The sequence below is a fragment of the Oncorhynchus keta genome, chromosome 12 (genome assembly GCF_023373465.1).
Source record: "Oncorhynchus keta strain PuntledgeMale-10-30-2019 chromosome 12, Oket_V2, whole genome shotgun sequence".
In the NCBI taxonomy this organism is placed as follows: Eukaryota; Metazoa; Chordata; class Actinopteri; order Salmoniformes; family Salmonidae; genus Oncorhynchus; species Oncorhynchus keta.
This window is the reverse complement of record NC_068432.1, coordinates 54,109,786-54,129,687: the sequence shown is the minus strand read 5'-3', so window position 1 is coordinate 54,129,687 and position 19,902 is coordinate 54,109,786. Positions and strand designations below refer to the sequence as shown.

The window sequence follows — 19,902 nt, the reverse complement described above, 5'->3', positions numbered from 1 at the left end:
GAGGGATTGTTTTGTGTTTTAGGCTGATTAGTCGGGCTACGTTAGCCAGCCTGCTCGTTGTGAGGGATTGTTTTGTGTTTTAGGCTGATTAGTCGGGCTACGTTAGCCAGCCTGCTCGTTGTGAGGGATTGTGTTGTGTTTTAGGCTGATTAGTCGGGCTACGTTAGCCAGCCTGCTCGTTGTGAGGGATTGTGTTGTGTTTTAGGCTGATTAGTCGGGCTACGTTAGCCAGCCTGCTCGTTGTGAGGGATTGTGTTGTGTTTTAGGCTGATTAGTCGGGCTACGTTAGCCAGCCTGCTCGTTGTGAGGGATTGTGTTGTGTTTTAGGCTGATTAGTCGGGCTACGTTAGCCAGCCTGCTCGTTGTGAGGGATTGTGTTGTGTTTTAGGCTGATTAGTCGGGCTACGTTAGCCAGCCTGCTCGTTGTGAGGGATTGTGTTGTGTTTTAGGCTGATTAGTCGGGCTACGTTAGCCAGCCTGCTCGTTGTGAGGGATTGTGTTGTGTTTTAGGCTGATTAGTCGGGCTACGTTAGCCAGCCTGCTCGTTGTGAGGGATTGTTTTGTGTTTTAGGCTGATTAGTCGGGCTACGTTAGCCAGCCTGCTCGTTGTGAGGGATTGTTTTGTGTTTTAGGCTGATTAGTCGGGCTACGTTAGCCAGCCTGCTCGTTGTGAGGGATTGTTTTGTGTTTTAGGCTGATTAGTCGGGCTACGTTAGCCAGCCTGCTCGTTGTGAGGGATTGTTTTGTGTTTTAGGCTGATTAGTCGGGCTACGTTAGCCAGCCTGCTCGTTGTGAGGGATTGTTTTGTGTTTTAGGCTGATTAGTCGGGCTACGTTAGCCAGCCTGCTCGTTGTGAGGGATTGTGTTGTGTTTTAGGCTGATTAGTCGGGCTACGTTAGCCAGCCTGCTCGTTGTGAGGGATTGTGTTGTGTTTTAGGCTGATTAGTCGGGCTACGTTAGCCAGCCTGCTCGTTGTGAGGGATTGTGTTGTGTTTTAGGCTGATTAGTCGGGCTACGTTAGCCAGCCTGCTCGTTGTGAGGGATTGTGTTGTGTTTTAGGCTGATTAGTCGGGCTACGTTAGCCAGCCTGCTCGTTGTGAGGGATTGTGTTGTGTTTTAGGCTGATTAGTCGGGCTACGTTAGCCAGCCTGCTCGTTGTGAGGGATTGTGTTGTGTTTTAGGCTGATTAGTCGGGCTACGTTAGCCAGCCTGCTCGTTGTGAGGGATTGTGTTGTGTTTTAGGCTGATTAGTCGGGCTACGTTAGCCAGCCTGCTCGTTGTGAGGGATTGTGTTGTGTTTTAGGCTGATTAGTCGGGCTACGTTAGCCAGCCTGCTCGTTGTGAGGGATTGTTTTGTGTTTTAGGCTGATTAGTCGGGCTACGTTAGCCAGCCTGCTCGTTGTGAGGGATTGTTTTGTGTTTTAGGCTGATTAGTCGGGCTACGTTAGCCAGCCTGCTCATTGTGAGGGATTGTTTTGTGTTTTAGGCTGATTAGTCGGGCTACGTTAGCCAGCCTGCTCTTTGTGAGGGATTGTTTTGTGTTTTAGGCTGATTAGTCGGGCTACGTTAGCCAGCCTGCTCGTTGTGAGGGATTGTTTTGTGTTTTAGGCTGATTAGTCGGGCTACGTTAGCCAGCCTGCTCGTTGTGAGGGATTGTGTTGTGTTTTAGGCTGATTAGTCGGGCTACGTTAGCCAGCCTGCTCGTTGTGAGGGATTGTGTTGTGTTTTAGGCTGATTAGTCGGGCTACGTTAGCCAGCCTGCTCGTTGTGAGGGATTGTGTTGTGTTTTAGGCTGATTAGTCGGGCTACGTTAGCCAGCCTGCTCGTTGTGAGGGATTGTGTTGTGTTTTAGGCTGATTAGTCGGGCTACGTTAGCCAGCCTGCTCGTTGTGAGGGATTGTGTTGTGTTTTAGGCTGATTAGTCGGGCTACGTTAGCCAGCCTGCTCGTTGTGAGGGATTGTGTTGTGTTTTAGGCTGATTAGTCGGGCTACGTTAGCCAGCCTGCTGGTTGTGAGGGATTGTTTTGTGTTTTAGGCTGATTAGTCGGGCTACGTTAGCCAGCCTGCTCGTTGTGAGGGATTGTGTTGTGTTTTAGGCTGATTAGTCGGGCTACGTTAGCCCGTTGTGAGGGATTGTGTTGTGTTTTAGGCTGATTAGTCGGGCTACGTTAGCCAGCCTGCTCGTTGTGAGGGATTGTGTTGTGTTTTAGGCTGATTAGTCGGGCTACGTTAGCCCGTTGTGAGGGATTGTGTTGTGTTTTAGGCTGATTAGTCGGGCTACGTTAGCCAGCCGTCTGTGGGTTACGTGTTTCCCATTTCGTGGGATTTTGCTGGACTGTTTTAAGTCCCCGTGTTTGGGGCATTTGTTTTGTTGTGCGCCCTGTGTTTGTGCATTAAATAACACTACCCTGAACTCTCTGCTTCCTGCGCCTGACTTCGCCCCCACTACACCCAGATCATTACACTCTTCTGTGATATATACATCGATCTAGTGTTTAAACTCCACCAACGAAACTAGATCATCAAATTTAAGCTGAGTAACTTAAACTATTTCAACCATGACCTGTTCTAATTTTTTGTACTGTTCGAAGCAAATGAGAATGGGACCCTAATTTATATTTATTTACCAACCTGACTGAAAAAGAACAGACCATTTTACCCAATATGGCCTTATAAATCAGTGTTTACCATTAATTAAGCCTACAATATGGCCTTATAAATCAGTGTTTACCATTAATTAAGCCTACAATATGGCCTTATAAATCAGTGTTTACCATTAATTAAGCCTACAATATGGCCTTATAAATCAGTGTATACCAGTGTTTAATTAAGTCTACAAAATGACCTTATAAATCAGTGTATACCAGTGTTTAAGCCTACGCAAGGTCATTGAAAACCAGCCAAAAGCACTGTAAGACGTTTGATTTGTAATGAACCTGAGGGCTGCATGATACACTGAATCAAGTGCTCTCAGGGTCGTGGTTGAGGCCTGCATATATATATAACATCACTAAAAATCTAAAACCGCCAGTAATGTACATCGTACCAGCTCATTCCTGGTCTCCAGGGAAAAACAAGCCTTATGCCAGTAATAAGAACCTATTCTCAGCTTGAGTTTCCTTATCCTTATCAAGTTCTCTACATGCACAGTGAAGCTTAGCTTGTCATCAACCCACACACCCAAATATTTGTACACTTTAACTTGCTCTATAGTATGTCCAGCCAATGTAGCAATGACATGATTAGTAGTAACATGCCTGGCATTTGAAAATACCGTGCAGTTTGTTTTACCTGAATTTAGAACCAGCTTTAAATCATACAGATTCTGTTGTATGATATTAAATGCTCTTTGGGCATTTTCAAAAGCTAATGATAAACTAATACCACTTCTCACGTTCTGACCTTTATTTCTGTTGTTTTGTCATTATTTAGTATGGTCAGGGCGTGAGTTGGGGTGGGCAGTCTATGTTTGTTTTTCTATGATTTGGGGATTTCTATGTTTCGGCCTAGTATGGTTCTCAATCAGAGACAACTAATGACACCTGCCTCTGATTGAGAACCATACTAGGCTGCATACTAGAATCATACTTAGGTAGCCTGGGTTTCACTGTTTGTTTGTGGGTGATTGTCTATGTTAGTTGCTTGTGTTCAGCACAGTTCTCATTATAGCTTCCCGGTTGTTATTTCGTTTATTGTTTTGTATAGTTTGGATTCAGTGTTCAGTGCTTTCTTTAATTTAAAAAATCATCATGAACACATACCGCGCTGCATTTTGGTCCGCTTCACCCGAAGACCGTGACACCACTTAAATAAAGCACAGTGTCATCTGCATAAAAATTAACATCTGCTGTTTCAATAAGATCCCCGATGTTGTTGATATACAAAATGAACAACAGTGGGCCCAAAATAGAACCTTGCGGAACACCTGAGCACACTTCTATGGACTCAGATCTACAACCATCCGCCATCACACATGGTGTACTTTCGTGATGTAATTTGTTTAAAAATCTAGAGCAGTAATTCCACAACATTTTAACCTTTGCACTAACAAAGCACGGTCCACGGTGTCAAATGCCTTCGACAAATCAATAAAGACACACAATGTAACTTCTTGTCAAGAGCACAGTGGATGTCATTTAAAACCTTCAGTGCTGCTAAAGCAGTACCGTGGCCTAAAACCTGATTGCATTCCATTTATGGATTAACGGAACACTCCAGTGTTAATGGATTAATGGAAGGTCCCAGTGTTAATGGATTAATGGAAGGTCCCAGTGTAAAATGGCGCAGGAGAAGAAGGCAGACGTTTTACGTGCCCCCAAACGATTGTGTTTTTTTGTTTGTTTATTTATTTGCGTTGACTTCTTTTTTGAAACTTATTTTGTACATAATGTTGCCTCTACCGTCTCTTATGACCGAATATAACTTCTGGACATCAGGACTGCGATTACTCACCACGGACTGGCAGAATCCTTTTCTTCCTTTCACGAGTCTGACGAGCCCAACGCGATATACTGCTTTTTCGGGAATAGGCCCAGATCCCCAGGATTTGCATGAAGAGTTTTGCCTTCTGAGAATCCGTAGGCTACCGAATAAACCCCCACTTCCTTCCATTCTGCTGGGCAAACGTGCAGTCTTTTGAGAATAAAATAGATGCGCTATGCAGAAGATTAAACTACCAACGGGACATTAAAAACTGTAACATCTTATGCTTCACGGAGACGTGGCTGAACAACGACAGTATCAACATACAGCTGGCTGGTTATACGCTGTACTGGCAGGATAGAACAGCAGCGTCTAATAAGAACAGAGGTGGCGGAAATTCTATGTCTTCTGTTTCTTTGTTTTTAGCCGAGTGTGGTTCCCAATCAGAGGCGGCTGTCTATCGTTGTCTCTGATTGGGGATTATACTTAGGCAGCCCTTTTCCCACCATTCGGATGTGGGATCTTGTTTTCTATTTAGTGTCTTAGCCTGACAGAACTGTGCGCTTTCGTTTTCGCTTTCGTACATTTTTTTGAGTGTTTTTGAATAAAAGAATCATGAACACTTTCCACGCTGCACTTTGGTCCACTCTTCCTACCACCAGCGAGAGCCGTAACAGAAGATCCCACCAAAAACGGACCAAGCAGTGTGGCAAGGAGGAGTGGACATGGGAAGTAATCCTGAATGGAGAAGGACCCTGGACGCGGGCCGGAGAGTATCACCGTCCAAGGGAGCAGATGGAGGCAGCGAGAGTGGAACGGCGACTATACGAGGCATTAGGTCAACAACAGAAGCCAATGAGAAAAAAAGGTGTGGGGGGGAACACGGGAGATTGGCGGAGTCAGGGCTCAGACCTGAGCCAACTCCCCGTGCTTACCGCGGGGAGCGTGTGACCGGTCAGGCACCATGTTATGCGGTGATGCGCACTGTGTCTCCAGTGCGCATTCACAGACCGCTGCGCTCTGTGCCAGCTCCTCGCATTTGCCGTGCTAGAGTGGGCATCCAGCCAGAATATAGATATGTTTCTGTCTCTACTATATCTAAAACCAACTAAAATGTCTGTTGCTGCCTACTATATCTTTACTAATACCAATTGAACTTCCCTGCTATTTTACAATAAGTATGAACCACAGCTCAAAGTGTCACCTCTGGAGTGGACTCCCTCTTTGAACTGGTACGTGAATCGTAAGAACAGACGAATTCAAGGGAGGAGACATTTACAGTAAATTTGATTAACTGCAGTAAATCTGTCGAATTCATTATGTAACCTTGTTCATCTGCTTTTTATAGACCTGCAGCGTTGTACCTACAATATACATGATATATTATGCTCTATGTTTGGTTAGGGTGTGACTACGGTGGGAAATTCTATGTCTTCTATTTCTTTGTTGGCCGGGAATGGTTCTCAATCAGAGGCAGCTGTCTATTGTCGTCTCTGATTGAGAAACCATACTTAGGCAGCCCCTTTTCCCACCACTCTTTCATCTGCTTTTTATAGACCTGCAAGCTTTGTACCTACAATTATTGAATGGCATTACAATTATTACTATTGTTGAAGGGAAAGAAAAGCAATGGGAGGCGAAACAAATCGCCAGAGGATTCTGGACTAGCGCTTCAGCAAGAAAAAACTGTGCATAGGCTTCTGGGTGTTAAGGTAAATTGCCATGTGTAATCCCTTTAGTTCCAAAGGAGTATTAGCAGAAAATCCACAATACTTAACATGATTTCGTAGCAACGGTGTGCTGCGAAGGACACATATAATTGCGGGGTCAAATCTGCTCTGACGGAGACCCAGGATGGAACAATTGTAGTTTTGAGCAAAATGCAGCCGAAAACCATTAAGGTTCAATTTTTTTGTCTTAATAACGGACGACACAGTGAATAGAAACATATTTGTTCAGCTGCCTCTGTCTTACCAAAACAGCAAACTCTGGTGTTAAATAAACACTGAGAGTGTTCAATTTAATTCGGCCTAATACAGTGGCCTGAAACTCATGATTTTACAGGCCTCTTCAGGCCTGCAGGTTCCATTATGTTCACTTACAAAGCACTGTGTAATTCCTATTGGAATCCAGCCAGAGTGGGGATATCTTGCATTCAGATGGAGTGCCGGGTTGGGAAGACCTAAGGTACAAGACTACCTCAAACATCTAAACTGGAACAACCATCTCAGTAATGGGTGCAATAAATCCAAGTAACAGATTGGATTCGTTTAGAGAAATGTTATTTATATTTGAGCAGCATAAGATTAATTAATCGATCAATGTACATGAAAAAAAAAACATAGATATTGAAACGAACTATTCTAAAAATATAACCTGCAATAGAGCATGCTGGGAAATATGATAATGATGGGTGTGGTTTTTTGTTTAACACTGGTTATTCAAACCAATACCAGGGTTATTTTATAGCAACAAGTGTAAAATTAACACTTAAAGAATCAACACAAGAAATGTTACACTAAAAAATAAACACTAGGTAATTTGCTGTGTACCTTCCTCAGTAGAGCAATAACCATAGAGTTGTATAAGGGCCAACAAGAAAACACACCTACTCGTGACCGGTGATTTTAATGCAGGGAAAATGAAATCCGTTTTACCTCATTTTTACCAGTATGCCATCTGTGCAACAACAGGCGACAAAACTCTTGATCACCTTCAATCCACACACAGAAAAGCTGACCAGGCCCTCCCTCGTCCTCCCTTTGGCAAATCAGACCATAACTCTATCTTCCTGCTTACAAGCAAAACCTCAAACAGGAAGTACCAATGATGCGCTCAATACAGAAGTGGTTCGATGACTCTAAGCTACAGGAATGTTTCGCAAGCACAGACTGGAATTATGCTCCTTGTTTCGTCCGATAACACTGAGGAGTCGACCACATCAGTCACCAGCTTCATTAATCGACGACGTCATTCCCACAGTGATCGTACGTACATACCCAACCAGAAGCCACGGATTATAGGCAACATCCGCATTGAGCTAAAGGCTAGAGCTGCCCCTTTCAAGAAGCAGGACACTAATCCATATGCTTATAAGAAATCCTGCTACGGCCTCCAGCAAGCCATCACTCAGGCAAAGTGTAAAAACAAGACTAAGATTGAATCCCACTAAGCCGGCTCTGGTGCTCGACGGATGTGGCAGGGCAAACTATTACAGATTACAAAGGGAAACCCAGCCGAGAGCTGCCTAGCGACGTGAGCCTATCAGACAAGCAAAATGCCTTCTATGCTATTCTATGCTTCGAGTCAAGCAACACTTTTGGATGACTGTGTGATCTCGCTGTCTGCAGCTGAGGTGAGTAAAGCCCTTTAAACAGGTTAACATTCACAAGGCCGCTAGGCCAGACTGATTACCAGGACGCATACTCAGACCATGTGTTGACCAACTGGCTAATGTCTTCACTGACATTTTCAACCTCTCCCTGACCTGGTCTGTAATACTAACTTATTTTCAAGCAGACTACCATAGTCTCCTTGCCCAAGGACGCAAAGGTAACCTGCCTAAATGAATATCGCCACGTAGCACTCACATCTATAGCTATGAAATGCTATGCTATGAAAAGGCTGGTCATGGCTCACATCAACACCATCATCCTGGATCCAATCCACTTATCATGACGTCCCAACAGATCCACAGATGACATGATCTCTATTGCACTCCAAACTGGCCTTCTCCCACCTGGACAAAATTAATACCTATGTGATAATGCTGTTCATTGACTACAGCTCAGCATTCAACACCATGGTCCCTGACTCATTACCAAACTCAGGACCCTGAGACTGCCTTTGCTACTGGATCCTGGACTTCCTGATGGGTCACTCCCAGGCGGTGAGGGTAGGGAACAACAAATTAATACCCAAGAAGACTAGAGGCTGGAATAGCTGCCAAAGGTGCTTCAACAAAGTACTGAGTAAAGGGTCTGAATACTTATGGAAATGTCATATTTAAGTTTTTGCTTTGACATTATGGGGGGTATTGTGATGTCATTATGGGGGGTATTGTGATGTCATTATGGGGGGTATTGTGATGTCATTATGGGGGGTATTGTGATGTCATTATGGGGGGTATTGTGATGTCATTATGGGGGGTATTGTGATGTCATTATGGGGTATTGTGATGTCATTATGGGGGTATTGTGATGTCATTATGGGGTATTGTGATGTCATTATGGGGTATTGTGATGTCATTATGGGGGGTATTGTGTGTACATTGATGGGGGGGAACAACATACAATACATTTTAGAATATTAATAGATTTTAGAATAAGGCTGTAATGTAACAAAATGTGGAAAAAGTCAAGGGGTCTGAATACTTTCCCAATGCAATGTATGGGGGGATACAACCATCCCAGCTCTATAGAATGTTCTGCAAAGAGGCAGAATCATTAGATCACTTGTTCTGTCAATTATGTAGCTTGTTTTTGGTCGCGGGTTCAGGAATGGCTGAAGAATATAAACATTTACCTTGAGCTAACTCTGCAGATAGCACTGCTGGGTAATCTGAAAAGTGAATCGATCAATAATATAATAATGTATATCTTGAATGAACAATCGGTAGAAACTATGAGAATAGAACGTTTTAGAACTTCTGTGAATCATCACATTTGAAAAATATATGGCAAATAGAAATCAAAACTGGATGGTGTTCAGAGATAGATGGGAGGGGTTGAGGGGAGCTGATGGATGGGACTGGATGGTGATCAGAGATAGATGGGAGGGGTTGGGGGAGCTGAAGGACTGGATGGTGTTCAGAGATAGATGGGAGGGGTTGAGGGAGCTGAAGGACTGGATGGTGATCAGAGATAGATGGGAGGGGTTGAGGGGAGCTGAAGGATGGGACTGGATGGTGTTCAGAGATAGATGGGAGGGGTTGAGGGGAGCTGAAGGACTGGATGGTGATCAGAGATAGATGGGAGGGGTTGAGGGGAGCTGATGGATGGGACTGGATGGTGTTCAGAGATAGATGGGAGGGGTTGAGGGGAGCTGAAGGATGGGACTGGATGGTGTTCAGAGATAGATGGGAGGGGTTGAGGAACTGAAGGATGGGACTGGATGGTGTTCAGAGATAGATGGGAGGGGTTGAGGGAGCTGAAGGACTGGATGGTGTTCAGAGATAGATGGGAGGGGTTGAGGGGAGCTGAAGGACTGGATGGTGATCAGAGATAGATGGGAGGGGTTGAGGGGAGCTGAAGGACTGGATGGTGATCAGAGATAGATGGGAGGGGTTGAGGGGAGCTGAAGGACTGGATGGTGATCAGAGATAGATGGGAGGGGTTGAGGGGGAGCCAAAGGATGGGACTGGATGGGTTGAGGGGAGCTGAAGGATGGGACTGGATGGTGTTCAGAGATAGATGGGAGGGGTTGAGGGGAGCTGAAGGATGGGACTGGATGGTGTTCAGAGATAGATGGGAGGGGTTGAGGGGAGCTGAAGGACTGGATGGTGTTCAGAGATAGATGGGAGGGGTTGAGGGGAGCTGAAGGATGGGACTGGATGGTGTTCAGAGATAGATGGGAGGGGTTGAGGGGAGCTGAAGGATGGGACTGGATGGTGTTCAGAGATAGATGGGAGGGGTTGAGGGGAGCTGAAGGATGGGACTGGATGGTGATCAGAGATAGATGGGAGGGGTTGAGGGAGCTGAAGGATGGGACTGGATGGTGTTCAGAGATAGATGGGAGGGGTTGAGGGGAGCTGAAGGATGGGACTGGATGGTGTTCAGAGATAGATGGGAGGGGTTGAGGGGAGCTGAAGGATGGGACTGGATGGTGTTCAGAGATAGATGGGAGGGGTTGAGGGGAGCTGAAGGACTGGATGGTGTTCAGAGATAGATGGGAGGGGTTGAGGAAGCTGAAGGACTGGATGGTGATCAGAGATAGAGGGGAGGGGGTGAGGGGAGCTGAAGGACTGGATGGGGTTCAGAGAGAGATGGGAGGGGTTGAGGGGAGCTAAAGGATGGGACTGGATGGTGTTCAGAGATAGATGGGAGGGGTTGAGGGAGCTGAAGGACTGGATGGTGTTCAGAGATAGATGGGAGGGGTTGAGGGGAGCTGAAGGACTGGATGGTGTTCAGAGATAGATGGGAGGGGTTGAGGGGAGCTGAAGGATGGGACTGGATGGTGTTCAGAGATAGATGGGAGGGGTTGAGGGGAGCTGAAGGATGGGACTGGATGGTGTTCAGAGATAGATGGGAGGGGTTGAGGGGAGCTGAAGGACTGGATGGTGTTCAGAGATAGATGGGAGGGGTTGAGGGGAGCTGAAGGACTGGATGGTGATCAGAGATAGATGGGAGGGGTTGAGGGGAGCTGAAGGATGGGACTGGATGGTGTTCAGAGATAGATGGGAGGGGTTGAGGGGAGCTGAAGGACTGGATGGTGTTCAGAGATAGATGGGAGGGGTTGAGGGGAGCTGAAGGACTGGATGGTGTTCAGAGATAGATGGGAGGGGTTGAGGGAGCTGAAGGATGGGACTGGATGGTGTTCAGAGATAGATGGGAGGGGTTGAGGGGAGCTGAAGGACTGGATGGTGTTCAGAGATAGATGGGAGGGGTTGAGGGGAGCTGAAGGACTGGATGGTGTTCAGAGATAGATGGGAGGGGTTGAGGGGAGCTGAAGGACTGGATGGTGTTCAGAGATAGATGGGAAGGGTTGAATGGAGCTGAAGGATTGGACTAATAACAACAAGATAACTATTGTAAAATATACTGCGTTTGTAAAAGTATGTATAAACAGGAAGAAGAAGCCTAAGTGTTGTCAATTAATTTACTTCATTAGGGGAGGGGTGGTAGGGTTCGGGGGAAATAATGAAGGGAAATATATAACAATTAGGGGAGGGGTGGTAGGGTTCGGGGAAATAATGAAGGGAAATATATAACAATTAGGGGAGGGGTGGTAGGGTTAGGGGGAAATAATGAAGGGAAATATATTACAAATATACAGCGGCAAGAAGAAAAGTATGTGAACCCTTTGGAATGACCTGTATTTCTGCATCAATTGGTCATCAAATGTTTATCTGATCTTCATCTAAGTCACAACAACAGACAAACACAGTCTGTTTAAACTAATAACACACAAACTATTGATGTCTTTATTGAACACCGTGTAAACCTTCACAGTGCAGGGTGGGAAAAGTATGTGAACCCTTGGATTTAATAACTGGTTGACCCTCCTTTGGCAGCAATAACCTCAACCAAACGTTTTCTGTAGTTGTGGATCAGACCTGCACAACTGTCAGGAGGAATTTTTGGACCATTCCTCTTTACAAAACTGTTTCAGTTCAGCAATATTCTTGGGATGTGTGGTGTGAACCGCTCTCTTGGGGTCATGCCACAGCGTCTCAATCGGGTTAAGTTCAGGACTCTGACTGGGCCACTCTAGAAGAAGTATTTTCTTCTGTTGAAGACATTATTTTCATGATTTACTTCTGTGTAAACCTTGATCCTCCCTCCACCAGACTTTACAGTTGGGATGAGGTTTTGATGTTGGTGTTGCTGTGCCTTTTTCTCCACATAGTGTTGTGTGTTCCTTCCAAACAACTCAACTGTAGTTTCATCTGTCCACAGAACATTTTGCCAGTAGCGCTGTGGAACATCCAGGTGCACTTTTGCAAACTTCAGACGTGCAGCAATGGGTTTTTTTTTGGACAGCAGTCGCTTCTTCCGTGGTGTCCTCCCATGAACACCATTCTTGTTTCGTGTTTTATGTATGTATTTACCTTCTCACCCCCCTAAAAAGATTTAGATGCACTATTGTAAAGTGGCTGTTCCACTGGATGTCATAAGGTGAATGCACCAATTTGTAAGTCGCTCTGGATAAGAGCGTCTGCTAAATGACTTAAATGTAAATGTAATGTATCGTAGACTCGTCAACAGAGATGCAAGCATGTTTAGTGTTTCACGTATCGTAGACTCGTATCGTAGACTCGTCAACAGAGATGCTAGCATGTTTAGTGTTTCACGTATCGTAGACTCGTCAACAGAGATGCTAGCATGTTTAGTGTTTCACGTATCGTAGACTCGTCAACAGAGATGCTAGCATGTTTAGTGTTTCACTTATCGTAAACTCGTCAACAGAGATGCTAGCATGTTTAGTGTTTCACGTGGCGTAGACTCGTCAACAGAGATGCTAGCATGTTTAGTGTTTCACGTGTCGTAGACTCGTCAACAGAGATGCTAGCATGTTTAGTGTTTCACGTATCGTAGACTCGTCAACAGAGATGCTAGCATGTTTAGTGTTTCACGTATCGTAGACTTTTCAACAGAGATGCTAGCATGTTTAGTGTTTCACGTATCGTAGACTCGTCAACAGAGATGCTAGCATGTTTAGTGTTTCACTTATCGTAAACTCGTCAACAGAGATGCTAGCATGTTTAGTGTTTTTCATGTATCGTAGACTCGTCAACAGAGATGCTAGCATGTTTAGTGTTTCACGTATCGTAGACTCGTCAACAGAGATGCTAGCATGTTTAGTGTTTTACGTATCGTAGACTCGTCAACAGAGATGCTAGCATGTTTAGTGTTTTACGTATCGTAGACTCGTCAACAGAGATGCTAGCATGTTTAGTGTTTCACGTATCGTAGACTCGTCAACAGAGATGCTAGCATGTTTAGTGTTTTACGTATCGTAGACTCGTCAACAGAGATGCTAGCATGTTTAGTGTTTCACGTATCGTAGACTCGTCAACAGAGATGCTAGCATGTTTAGTGTTTTACGTATCGTAGACTCGTCAACAGAGATGCTAGCATGTTTAGTGTTTCACGTATCGTAGACTCGTCAACAGAGATGCTAGCATGTTCCAGAGATTTCTGTACGTCTTTAGCTGACACTCTATTGTATTCAATGTAGACAAGAAAAATACAATACTTTGTGTGTTATTAGTTAAAGCACTGTGTTTGTCTGTTGTTGTGACTTAGATGAAGATCAGATCCAATCTGATGACAAATTTACCTGGTACCCCTGCACATCGACTCGGTACTGGTACTCCTGTATATAACCACATTATTACCTGGTACCCCTGCACATCGACTCAGTACTGGTAGTCCCTGTATATAACCCCATTATTACCGGATACCCCTGCACCTCGACTCAGTACTGGTAGTCCCTGTATATAACCACGTCATTACCTGGTACCCCTGCACATCGACTCGGTACTGGTAGTCCCTGTATATAACCATGTCATTACCTGGTACCCCTGCACATCGACTCGGTACTGGTAGTCCCTGTATGTAACCACATTATTACCTGGTACCCCTGCACATCGACTCGGTACTGGTAGTCCCTGTATATAACCATGTCATTACCTGGTACCCCTGCACATCGACTCGGTACTGGTAGTCCCTGTATATAGCCACGTTATTACCTTGTACCCCTGCACATTGACTCAGTACTGGTACTACCTGTATATAGCCATGTTATTACCTGGTACTCCCTGTATATAGCCACGTTATTACCTGGTACTTCCTGTATATAACCATGTTATTACCTCCCTGTATATAGCCACGTTATTACCTGGTACTTCCTGTATATAACCATGTTATTACCTGGTACTCCTTGTATATAGCCATGTTATTACCTGGTACTCCCTGTATATAGCCATGTCATTACCTGGTACCCCTGCACATCGACTCAGTACTGGTACTCCTTGTATATAACCATGTTATTACCTGGTACTCCCTGTATATAACCATGTTATTACCTGGTACTCCCTGTATATAGCCATGTCATTACCTGGTACCCCTGCACATCGACTCAGTACTGGTACTCCTTGTATATAACCATGTTATTACCTGGTACTCCCTGTATATAACCATGTTATTACCTGGTACTCCCTGTATATAACCATGTCATTACCTGGTACCCCTGCACATCGACTCGGTACTGGTAGTCCCTGTATATAGCCACGTTATTACCTTGTACCCCTGCACATTGACTCAGTACTGGTACTACCTGTATATAGCCATGTTATTACCTGGTGCCCCTGCACATTGACTCAGTACTGGTACTACCTGTATATAGCCATGTTATTACCTGGTACTCCCTGTATATAGCCACGTTATTACCTGGTACTTCCTGTATATAACCATGTTATTACCTGGTACTCCCTGTATATAGCCACGTTATTACCTGGTACTTCCTGTATATAACCATGTTATTACCTGGTACTCCTTGTATATAGCCATGTTATTACATGGTACTCCCTGTATATAGCCATGTTATTACCTGGTGCCCCTGCACATTGACTCAGTACTGGTACTCCTTGTATATAACCATGTTATTACCTGGTACTCCCTGTATATAGTCATGTTATTACCTGGTACTCCTGTATATAGCCAGGTTATTACCTGGTACTCCCTGTATATAGCCATGTTATTACCTGGTACTTCCTGTATATAGCCATGTTATTACCTGGTACTCCCTGTATATAGCCATGTTATTACCTGGTACTCCCTGTATATAGCCATGTTATTACCTGGTACTCCCTGTATATAGTCATGTTATTACCTGGTACTCCCTGTATATAGCCAGGTTATTACCTGGTACTCCCTGTATATAACCATGTTATTACCTGGTACTCCCTGTATATAGTCATGTTATTACCTGGTACTCCTGTATATAGCCAGGTTATTACCTGGTACTCCCTGTATATAACCATGTTATTACCTGGTACTCCCTGTATATAGTCATGTTATTACCTGGTACTCCTGTATATAGCCATGTTATTACCTGGTACTCCTGTATATAGCCATGTTATTACCTGGTACTCCGTGTATATAGCCATGTTATTACCTGGTACTCCCTGTATATAACCATGTTATTACCTGGTACTCCCTGTATATAGCCATGTTATTACCTGGTACTCCCTGTATATAGCCACGTTATTACCTGGTACTCCTGTATATAGCCATGTTATTACCTGGTACTCCCTGTATATAGCCACGTTATTACCTGGTACTCCTGTATATAGCCATGTTATTACCTGGTACTCCCTGTATATAGCCATGTTATTACCTGGTACTTCCTGTATATAGCCATGTTATTCCCTGGTACTTCCTGTATATAGTCATGTTATTACCTGGTACTTCCTGTATATAGTCATGTTATTACCTGGTACTTCCTGTATATAGCCATGTTATTACCTGGTACTTCCTGTATATAGTCATGTTATTACCTGGTACTTCCTGTATATAGTCATGTTATTACCTGGTACTTCCTGTATATAGCCATGTTATTACCTGGTACTTGGTCTAAAGTAGTGCACTATATAGGGAACAGGGTTCCATAGGGTTCTGGTCTAAAGTAGTGCACTATATAGGGAATAGGGTTCCATAGGGCTCTGGTCTGAAGTAGTGCACTATAATATAGGGAACAGGGTTCCATAGGGCTCTGGTCTGAAGTAGTGCACTATAATATAGGGAACAGGGTTCTATAGGGCTCTGGTCTAAAGTAGTGCACTATATAGGTCTCTGGTCTAAAGTAGTGCACTATATAGGGAATAGTGTTCCATAGAGTTCTGGTCTAAAGTAGTGCACTATATAGGGAACAGGGTTCTATAGGGCTTTAGTCTAAAGTAGTGCACTATGTAGAAAATAGGCCGGGTGCCATTTGTGATGGACTCACCTGAGAGAAGTTGAGTCCGTTGAGCGGGTGACACTGCTCCTCCACCTTCTCCACAGCTCCTGTCCTCTTCCTCATCCTCTCTGCCTCCTGGGCCAGGTACAGATCCAACACCGGGACCCCCCTCGTCTTAATGTCCGCCTCCGTCAACGAGTTCACCATCAACATCACCCACACAGGCCTCTTCCTCTCCCAGTTCCCCGCTATGGCATTAAACAGGTAGTCAGCATAGAGGCCTTTCCCCCTCTGGTCAGGAGTCATCCAGAACGGCATCATGAGCTTGACGTACTCCAAGTGCCTCTTGAGGCGTCTGTAGATGTCTCTGGGTAGAACGTCCTGTAGGGTTCCCCCCTGGGGGAGGAGCTGGCAGCTGGTCAGGGCTGAGATGGTGTAGGGGTCCGTCAGGTCCAGCTCCAAGTAAACCATGTTACTCTCCTGGAAAGCTTTCTTTGAGTTCTCTGGGATGAAGTCCCAGACGCGCGTGTAAGGGACGTGGATCGTGCCGTAGAAGTAGGACGGAGGGTTACGTTTGATGGTCCACAGGAAAGAGTTCAGATCACTTTGCTAAGAGGAAAGAAGACACGAGTGAATTTGTAGTATTATTACCAGGCTATAAAACCTCATTCATGATCCTTGGTCAACCCAAAACATTATGTCCTTAATATGCGTGTGTGTGCGTGTGTGTGTGTGTGTGTGTGTGTGTGTGTGTGTGTGTGTGTGTGTGTGTGTGTGTGTGTGTGTGTGTGTGTGTGTGTGTGTGTGTGTGTGTGTGTGTGTGTGTGTGTGATGTAATTTACAAAATATGTCACTAAAGTTAAACAAAGACATGGACACACAAACCATTTTAATAGCTGCTCTAAAAACAGACCTGCAATAAACAAAAATGACTACTAGTTTTCATCCACTGCAAATAGACAGAGTGAACATGGCGCTATTTAAATTGACCGAGACTTTAGATTCTACGTGCGATAGGCCATTTGATGCTCGGTAATGGACTGATAATGTCTTATCGGCAGAACACTTCACAGCGCACGAGACTCACACAATAAACATCCGACATGATCTGCGCTCTTAGAGGACGGAGAAACTTTACAGGAAAACACCTAGAACTACTTTTTTGAGGTTCACACTTATTTGTGGATTAGGCTTCACTCGCGGATGAATGAAGTAGACTAGAACAACACATTTTGGAAATGAAAAGTGAAGAAATAATCATTTAGGCTAACATATGTATAGGCTAAAACTAAACAGTGGACATTCAGATACTCAAATCCCAGTGCCATTGGAGATTTTAAAAATGATGAAAAAAGCCAAATTTACTTAGATGTTGGCTAAAACATGAATTATATTCAATTGGACGTGATATTAGCGGACTTACTTTCCTTTTTAGCTCGCAGTTAGAGGACTCCCGGAGGCTCCATTGGTCGGCTCCTTTCACCAGCAGTATTAGGAACGCTTGAATAAATGTGACCCAAGAGACCAGCATCGTAACTCCCAACGTGCACGCTATTTTTACAACGTGTCGCAAGATGAAGCTACCCAACAACAATTCTTTCCTGGGGAAAATTACTTAAAATTATTTTCCGAATTTCAGTTCCATTGAAATAAGTCAAACACGCCGAAACACGCCGACATATAGCCTATCTACCTTTCTGCCGCCGGAAGAACTCATGTTTGAGCGAAATTGCATTCAATACTTTGAGTGATGTTTTTCCCCCACTTGTGTGAAAGCATTGACGTTATTTTGTGTCTCAGTCTTCATGCTGTTGTCTTGAATCTGACACTTTCCCGATCCCTCATATTTGATAATAAGGTGCCATGCATGGCACTTGATGGAAGCTTTACAACTTGGTCCGCGATAGTCGGCTAGGCTACAATCCTCAATGAGATTACATCAAATCTAACTCTCTAGTCGTTGATAGGCCACACTTAGAACCGAGCAGATTGTGCACAGTCAGTAAATTAGTATCCAAAGTGCACGCAAGCAACAGGTTCTAAACTAAACTTCGTGCGTCCTCAGGTTCCCGGAATGAGCGGTGGAATTCCTCGCCACAATGTTGTTACTACTCCGCTGTTATCTACTTCCAAACACAGGCCCGCAGAAAGAAATTATTTCACCGGTGCTGTTCGGAATTCGACCGTAGCAACACTTTCTCCTGAATTGGTTGTCCAATTCCAAGCGCCATCAACAGTTCCCAAATCCTCGAAGAAACGTTCTCTATCGTGTCCTCCTTGTTTCCATAACTCCAGACTCCCTTCATTTCTCTCACAGTGTTGCTGGAGTGTGTAAGCATCTCTATGTTAGGCTCATGCATGGGGCACTACCTACCCCCCTGCCCCCACCCTCTCTCTCTCCACTCCTCCACCCCTCCCCACTGTGCAATAATCTGATTTAACATCTAACCCCCCTTCGCGGTTCGTGGCGAGAGTAGTACACTCATTCACTTCAAAATTAGAATCCGACTATGGTCTGATCTGCTCCTCAGGACTTTATCCGGAGTCGACAAGATTCTGCTTTTCCAGAGCCCTCACTGCGGCAGGAGTGAGAGTAGTTGAGCCCTCACTGCGGCAGGAGTGAGAGTAGTTGAGCCCTCAGCGGCAGGAGTGAGAGTAGTTGAGCCCTCAGCGGCAGGAGTGAGAGTGGTTGAGCCCTCACAGCGGCAGGAGTGAGAGCGGTTGAGCCCTCACTGCGGCAGGAGTGAGAGTGGTTGAGCCCTCAGCGGCAGGAGTGAGAGTGGTTGAGCCCTCAGCGGCAGGAGTGAGAGCGGTTGAGCCCTCAGCGGCAGGAGTGAGAGCGGTTGAGCCCTCAGCGGCAGGAGTGAGAGCGGTTGAGCCCTCAGCGGCAGGAGTGAGAGCGGTAGACTACCAATTAATTAACCCTAAGAATAGGGCAAGCAAACAAAACCAACTTTAATAAAGTTAAAATGTTTAAATATGAACCAATAAGAAAAATACCACAACTTTTATAATAGCAAATTGTATTACTAGTAGAATACTATTTAAGGTAGACAGATAACCTGTTGTGAAAACGTTTTGAAATATCACACGCTTTTTCATTCTAATGGTAAGTCACTGATTGTCCTTTATTGAGTGGGCATGTAAGGATAATGGGCTGTGTTGACTATTAGCGGAGGAGCCATTGAGGAGGGCAGACGGGTGTGGATTTCCTGTAGATCCATAATGTCATACAAACCAACAGCTATTACCATTAGAATTACACCCGCCAAGGGCACCGTTGGGCTCTCATTCATTCTTCCTGCCCTGAAACGCAACGCTCAGTTAATAGCCCACATGTTGATATGGGCTAAAGTAAAGAGACATACATACGTCTGTTAAAATGTCAATGAAAATATTGAGTAAAGACGAAGACAGTTGGTTTGTTGGCAAATAAATCTGACACAACACACAATGGAATCGATAGTTCTATAAGTTGTTGTGTTGTCTGGCATTACTAGGCAATAGACAGGACAATGGGTTTAGTATGCAGGCCCTGCTCAATGGTAATGTATTTGGACATGTTTCATTGATTTAAACAAGCTTATTTGAATGCGTATTAAAACTATAGAAATATACGTTATTTTAGTGATGACGTTTTTTTTATCTTCTCATCCACTCAACTACTAAAGGGAGGCTTGGGGTGAATTCCGTTTAAATTCCAATCTATTCAGGAAGTGCAATGAAATTCCAATTACCTTCAACGTTTTTCAATTAGGAATTAGGTTTACTTAACGAATTGACTGGAATTTAAATGGAATTGATCCCAACCCTGCCTGAAGGTCCAAATTAGTGATTATAATAGCTACTTCTCCCTGA

The 19,902-nt window shown here is 44.6% G+C and overlaps 1 protein-coding gene across 1 annotated transcript in view; it reads right to left on the bottom strand.

Moving 5' to 3' along the window:
* The window catches only part of trabd2a (TraB domain containing 2A), a 123,158-nt gene extending 104,830 nt beyond the window's left edge, over positions 1-18,328 (bottom strand). Inside the window, exons 1-2 of the mRNA XM_052458626.1 lie at positions 17,468-18,328; positions 16,093-16,653 (exon numbers count right to left, since the gene is read on the bottom strand). Coding sequence (XP_052314586.1) covers positions 16,093-16,653; positions 17,468-17,575 — 669 coding nt within the window. The 5' untranslated portion in view covers positions 17,576-18,328. The remainder of the gene's footprint in view (positions 1-16,092; positions 16,654-17,467) is intronic.
* Between the last annotated feature and the right edge of the window lie 1,574 nt (positions 18,329-19,902).